The following is a 6,694-nucleotide window of genomic DNA, read 5'->3' on the forward strand; positions in this document are numbered from 1 at the left end:
AACACTTGAGGGCATGTACAAAAGGGTCAAGGCAGCAGTCAGAGTTGGGAACAATATTACAGAATATTTTGATTGCATGTCAGGGGTTAGGCAAGGCTGTGTATTAAGCCCTTTGTTATTTTCCATCTTTCTGTCTGAGGTAGAAGCTGATTTGGCAAAACGTGGAGCAAGAGGCATTGACATTTTTGCCGATCCACTTGGAATCTGTTTGTTGATGTTTGCAGATGATATCGTCCTGGTCTCTGATATTGTGTCAGACCTTCAAAAGAAAATTGATTGTTTGGGAAATTATTGCAAGAAGTGGGGGTTGGTAGTCAATATGGACAAAACCAAAGCAGTTGTGTTTAAAAATGGTCGTTTTATCAAAACGTGTGAGAAATGGTACTACTCTAGTAAGCAGGTTCAAGTTGAACCTTGTTACAACTATCTCGGCGTTGTAGTGTCTGCAACATTAAACTGGACAAGATGTGTAGAAAACTTATCTGGTAAGGCTATGAGAGCATTAGCAGGGATCAGGAAACTATATTTTAAACTTCAAGGGATTCCAGTTACTACTCTTTTCAAAATCTTTGATACAAAACTAAAACCAATTCTGCTATACGGTTCAGAGATCCGGGGGTTTCAGAAATATGATGCTATTGAAAAAGTACGTAACAAAATTTGTAAGCTGGCTTTGGGAGTTGGGAGGGATGTCAAAAACAATATAGCTCTTGGAGAATGTGGCAGATTTCCAATCTACAGTGATACATATGTTCGTGCTGTGAAATACTGGTGCAGACTTCTTTCTATGCCTGATAACAGATGCCCTAAACAATGTTACAAACTGTTGCAAATGCATGATCAATCTGGTAAACGCAACTGGGCAACACGAGTAAGAACACTGCTGTGCACATATGGTTTTGGGTATGTTTGGAAATGCAAGATCCTGGGGACGTTTCATGTTGTTTTTTTATCTCTGTTTAGACAGACACTGAGGGACTCATTCTATCAAGAATGGCATGACTCACTCTCGTCTCACCCTGATTATTGTGCATATCATCCAGAAATAGTGAGAGCTGGCTATGTAGGTCAGCTGGGTGCACGTGAACATCGTCGTGCCTTGTGTTTACTGAGGTGCAATCGGCTACCCTTGAACAGTATGTCCTATGCCACAAAACAGTTCTATGATCCTTTCTGCAGACAATGTGATGGTCAATGTATTGAAGATTTGTGTCATTTCATGTTGATCTGTCCTCGACATGCTGCTCTTCGTAAACGGTTCTTACCCCTTTATTATTATTATTATTATTATTATTATTATTATTATCATTATTATTATCGATTTCCATCAGATTTTAAAGTACAGTTACTGTGTTCCAACCGGTCAGGTAAACTGACATTTAAAGTAGCAGTATACATTAATAAATGTTTGAATCTTAGAAAATGAAAGTAAACTTACATTACAACTAATGTAAAATATACTTACGCGTTGTCACATGAAACCATGTGTGTCTTTTAAAGTGCACGTGATTTTAGCAGTAAAAACTTCTTTTACACTCACTTTATATCTTTTGCTATCTTCAAGCATTTCTCCTGTTCATATGGGCCAGATGGCCTGCAAAAACTAAATAAACCATTATTGTTATTGTTATTGTTAACACACACACATACATACAGAGAGAGAGAGAGAGAGAGAGAGAGAGAGAGCAGACACACACCTGATGCCCAGAGAACACTGCAAAGCAGTGGCCAGGCCATACAGGAAGAGGAACACACACACACACACACACACACACACACACACACACACACACACACACACACACACACACACACACACACACACACACACACACACACACACACACCTGACGCCCAGAGAGCACTGCAGGGCAGTGGCCAGGCCACACAGGAAGAGGGACACACACACACACACACACACACACACACACCTGACGCCCAGACAGCACTGCAGGGCAGTGGCCAGGCCACACAGGAAGAGGGATACAGCACACAGCCTGGCCCTCACAGGCCCGGGATCCTCTGTGCACAGCAGGTCAGCCAGCAGGAAGGGGATGGACATACTGCCCGGGATCGTCATCAGCACGTGCTGCACGGAACACACAGCCTGCATTGGTGTATTGGTGTGGTGGTGTGGTGGTGGTGGTGCTGGTGGTAGTCGTTGTCTTCCAAATGAGGAAGTGATGGTGGTGGTTGTGGTGGTGATGATGTCATGGTAGTAGTGGTGATGTAATGATGGTGATTGTGGTAGTGGTGATGTATGTATGATGATGGTGCTGGTCGTCGTCGTCATCGTGACGGTGGTGGTGGTGGTGGTGTTGATGTGGTAGTGGAAGTGGGGGTGGTGGTGTTGGTGGTGGTGGCGGCGATGGTTGCGGTGGTGGGGATGTTGGTGGTAGTGGTGGTGGTGAGGGTGGTGGTGGTGTGGTGGTGGTGGGAGGGGTGTTGTTGTTGGTGGTGGTGGTGGTGGTTAATAATTGTGATGGTGGTGGTGGTGATCATCGTCGTCGTCATCGTCATGGTGATGGTGATAGTAGTGGTGGTGGTGGTGGTGATGGTGCTGGTCGTGGTGGTGAAGATGGTGATGTTGATGATGACGACGACGAGGATGAAGATAATGGTGATGAGGAGGAAGAGGAGGATGGTGAGGAAGAGGATCACGAAGATCATGATCATGATCACGTCGACGACGACGATGAGTATAATGAAGACCTTGAAGATGATGACGATGACGATGAGGATGAGGATGGTGCGGAAGAGGATCACTATGATGATGGTGGTGGTAGTTGTGGTGGCGGTGGCGGTGATAGTGGTAATGATGATTATGATGACGATGATGACGACGACGATGACGTTGATGACGACGATGATAACCATGGTGATAATGGGCGGGGCAGAGGGCTCGTGACAAAACTGAGGATGATCACCATTCCTTGTTTTTCCCCCTTTCCTTCCCCCCCGCGTTCATTTTTATTCGTTCTTTCTGTCCTGCTGTCTTCTTTTGCTCACCCCTTCCTTTCCTTCTCCATTTCTTTTATATTCCTCCCTTTCATGGGTCCCTTCCATCTTTTTTCTTTCGTGTCTTGCTTCTTCCCTTCCTTCCTTCCTTCCTTCCTTCCTTCCTTCCTTCTTTGCTTCCTTCCTTCCTCCCTCCCTCCCTCCCTCCCTCCCTCCCTCCCTTCCTTCCTTCCTTCCTTCCTTCCTTCTTTCCTTCCTCCCTCCCTTCCTCCCTTCCTTCCTTCCTTCTTTCCTTCCTCCCTTCCTCCCTCCCTTCCTCCCTCCCTCCCTTCCTTCCTTCCTTCCTTCTTTGCTTCCTTCCTTCCTCCCTCCCTCCCTCCCTCCCTCCCTTCCTTCCTTCCTTCCTTCCTTCTTTCCTTCCTCCCTCCCTTCCTCCCTTCCTTCCTTCCTTCTTTCCTTCCTCCCTTCCTCCCTCCCTTCCTTCCTTCCTTCCTTCCTTCCTTCATTCATTCATTCATTCATTCATTCATTCATTCTTTTCTCCGTTCTTCCCTTCCTCGCACCCATCCATCATCCTCCCCTTGCTCCATCCCTCCTTTCATTCTTTTTACATTTCATTTTATGCTATGTGTAAAAGCTGTATGTATGTAACGTTTCAATGCCCCCAGGGAGTGGGTGGGGGAGAAGGGGGTGGGGGGGCACAAGAAATAAATGTTTTGCCTTGCCTTCCTATTTACCTTCCTCTCTTCCTCCCCCTCCCTCCCTTCCTTCCCTCATTCATTTTTCTACTCCTTCCTTGCTTCCTTCCTCACTTTCTTCCTTCATTCCGTTTTCTGTTCCTTCCTTTCTTCCCTCTTTCCATCCATTCATCCATCCATCCATCCTTCCTTCCTTTCTTCCTCCCTCTCTCCCTTCCTTCCTTCCTTTCTTCCTTCCCTTCTCCTCTTCCTTCTTTCACCCCTTCCTAACTCCCTTCCTACATTCCTCCCTCCATCCCCGTCCCTTCCTTCTTTCCTTCCTTCCCTCCTTTCTTCCTTCCCTTCTCCTCTTCCTTCCTTCCTTCCTTTCTCCCATCCTTCCTTCCTTCTTTCCTTCCCTCCTTCCTCCCTCCCTCTCTCCCTCCTTTCTTCTTTCCCTTCTCTTCCTTCCTTCCTTCTTTCCTTCCTTCCTCCCTTTCTTCTTCCCTCCCTCCCTTCCTTCCTTCCTTCCCTCCTTTCTTCCTTCCCTTCTCCTCTTCCTTCCTTCCATCCATCCTCCAGCACCACTCACCTGGACGGCCAGAACGAAGGTGATGTGGAAGGAGGGAACATCGTTGACATGGTACAGCATCTGTGAGGGCGGGGTCTTCTTTGGCGTGGATCCCCCAGGGTTGTCACCGGCTGCTGGTATTTCCTCTGCCTTCCCCTCAGTGGTATCCATGGCTTCTGCTGGGTCTGAGGGTTTCATTCAATTGACGGGAAATAATGGGAAATGGTGGATAGATGAGTGTAGCGTAGCGTGTGTGTGTGTGTGTGTGTGTGTGTGTGTGTGTGTGTGTGTGTGTGTGTGTGTGTGTGTGTGTGTGTGTGTGTGTGTGAACTCAGAACTCAGAACTCAGAACTCATTTAATTGTCGTAAAACCATCATTGGAATTATGGACACTATAAACTAAACACAACAAGCAAACAAAAAGTAAAAGCAATAAGTTGTGAGCACATGCAGGATATTCCATAAGACATAGTTATGGACTGCGAACTTTAAAGCATTCATATATGTATTTGTCAGTTCTGGTTGGAAATAATTTTGTGGCAACAGAGAACTCGGCCTTTGGATTATTGTGTTGCCAGTGCCATCTGGCCAATGATTCGAAGACTGGGAATTAACTGTCACAAGTAGGCGAGACCTCAAGTCAGAGTACACACTACACTTGTCCAGAAAATGCAGTTCATCCTCTATAACTCCACATGATTTACACAGCCGGTCTTTCCTAGTCACGTTGTAGTGACGTCCACGCTCAATTTCAAGTTCATGTGCACTTATTCGCAATCGACATAGTGCTCCTCTGTGTTTAGTATTTTTGCAGCTGATCAGGTAAGGTTGTAATGTATACGTATTTGCAATTTTGCAATAAAAGGAGAGCCTTGAAATGGTCTCGTTCTTTCTGCCGTTCCAATATTGAACATATTTATCGTGTAATTTATTCATGACTGAATATTTTAGTCGCTTAATGTTGAGTGTGCCTTGGTTCTCCCACACGTGGGAGAATCCAATTGAAACCAGTATCATTTTGATAAAATTAAGCCAAGGAACTTTTTCCAGTTAATCCATCGATAACATATCATCATATGCTTGCCTCAAATAGCTATCTTCTTTTGATTCTATGATGTGTACCCAAAATGAGATGACCTGACACACTGCGGTCAGAGAAATGGGGTATCTGCCCAGCTCTGCCAGGACTGGTAACTTAATTGATCTTTTGTGTACGCCCATTAAGCTCCTACAGAAGTTGACATGTACATTTTCTGATGGGCATTTTGCGGAGAGAAAGGCATCAAATTGGTTAAACAGCATAGAGGGCGTGGAGAAGTTTGTCGCAGTTTGATTGAATGGAAACCACACCTCAGCGCCGTAACTGAGAATTGGGGTGACTAAAATGTCAAACAGTTGCGTCATTACATCCATTTTTACTTCTTTCCCTCGCACACTGCGTTTCAGAGCATGCGCTGCTTTATGGCCTTGTTTGGCTAAGTGGTCTTCAGCAAGGTGAAAATTTCCACTCTTATGAAAAATAACTCCCAAGTATTTATATCTATCCGTCGTTTCGATGCAGTTATCGCCACATGAAAAGAGCACTGGTATTTTGGGGTCGTTTTTTGTGAAAATTACGACTTTTGTTTTGTCCCTGTTGATTTTAAGCCCCCAATGCAGACAGTATTCATGTAGTTGGTCTAGTTTGTTTTGTAGTCCTACTTTTGTTGTCGAGAGCATCACAATGTCATCCGCATATAACAGATAAGGGATCTGAGTCTTGGTTGTTTCGTTGATGTATGGTGAGGTGTCATCGTGTATTCTCTTATGTCATTAATGAAAATATTGAATAGCGTGGGGCTAATAACCTTTCCCTGAAGCACTCCTTTTTTAACTGCGATAGAATCTGTGAACCCGTCGTTTGATTTACCACATACAGTTGAATTTTGGTACATCTCTTTTATAATGTGGAAACATTTTCCATTTATCCCAATTTTGTTTAGTTTCAAAAGAAGTGCATCATGCCATATATTGTCAAATGCCTTATTAAAATAAAAAAAACAGCTGTAGAGACGCCCATTTCTTTTATTTATGGTGTTGTCAATTATCTTTTTCAGGATGAATATGTGATCAGTGGTTCTAGAATGCCTTCTGAAACCAGCCTGCTCTTTTATTAGTAACTCGTTTTGTTCTAGATATATTTCAATTCTTCTGTTGGTAACTTGACAAAACAGTTTCCCAAAGGTGCTGTTGAGTGTTATACCCCGATAATTGTTAGGATTGGTTGGGTCTCCACTTTTAAAGATAGGAACATTTATTCCGTCTTTCCACTGACTGGGATAAATACCAGTCTGAAATATGACATTGAATAACTTGCATACAGTAGCACTGATGCTGGACATGCTTGCTTTGAGCATTTCGCTTTTAATTCCGTCTTTACCGGGGGCTTTATTGGTCTTGAGACTCTTTACGGCTCGCATTATTTCAGTCATCGTAAAAGGATTGTCCA

The 6,694-nt window shown here is 44.3% G+C and overlaps 1 protein-coding gene across 1 annotated transcript in view; it reads right to left on the minus strand.

The window, feature by feature from the left end:
* The window catches only part of LOC143275027 (solute carrier family 23 member 2-like), a 32,952-nt gene extending 28,575 nt beyond the window's left edge, over positions 1 to 4,377 (minus strand). The window contains exons 1-2 of the mRNA XM_076579090.1: positions 4,228 to 4,377; positions 1,932 to 2,089 (exon numbers count right to left, since the gene is read on the minus strand). Coding sequence (XP_076435205.1) covers positions 1,932 to 2,089; positions 4,228 to 4,377 — 308 coding nt within the window. The remainder of the gene's footprint in view (positions 1 to 1,931; positions 2,090 to 4,227) is intronic.
* Positions 4,378 to 6,694: the final 2,317 nt, after the last annotated feature.

This window comes from Babylonia areolata, chromosome 29 (genome assembly GCF_041734735.1).
Source record: "Babylonia areolata isolate BAREFJ2019XMU chromosome 29, ASM4173473v1, whole genome shotgun sequence".
Taxonomy (NCBI): domain Eukaryota; kingdom Metazoa; phylum Mollusca; class Gastropoda; order Neogastropoda; family Buccinidae; genus Babylonia; species Babylonia areolata.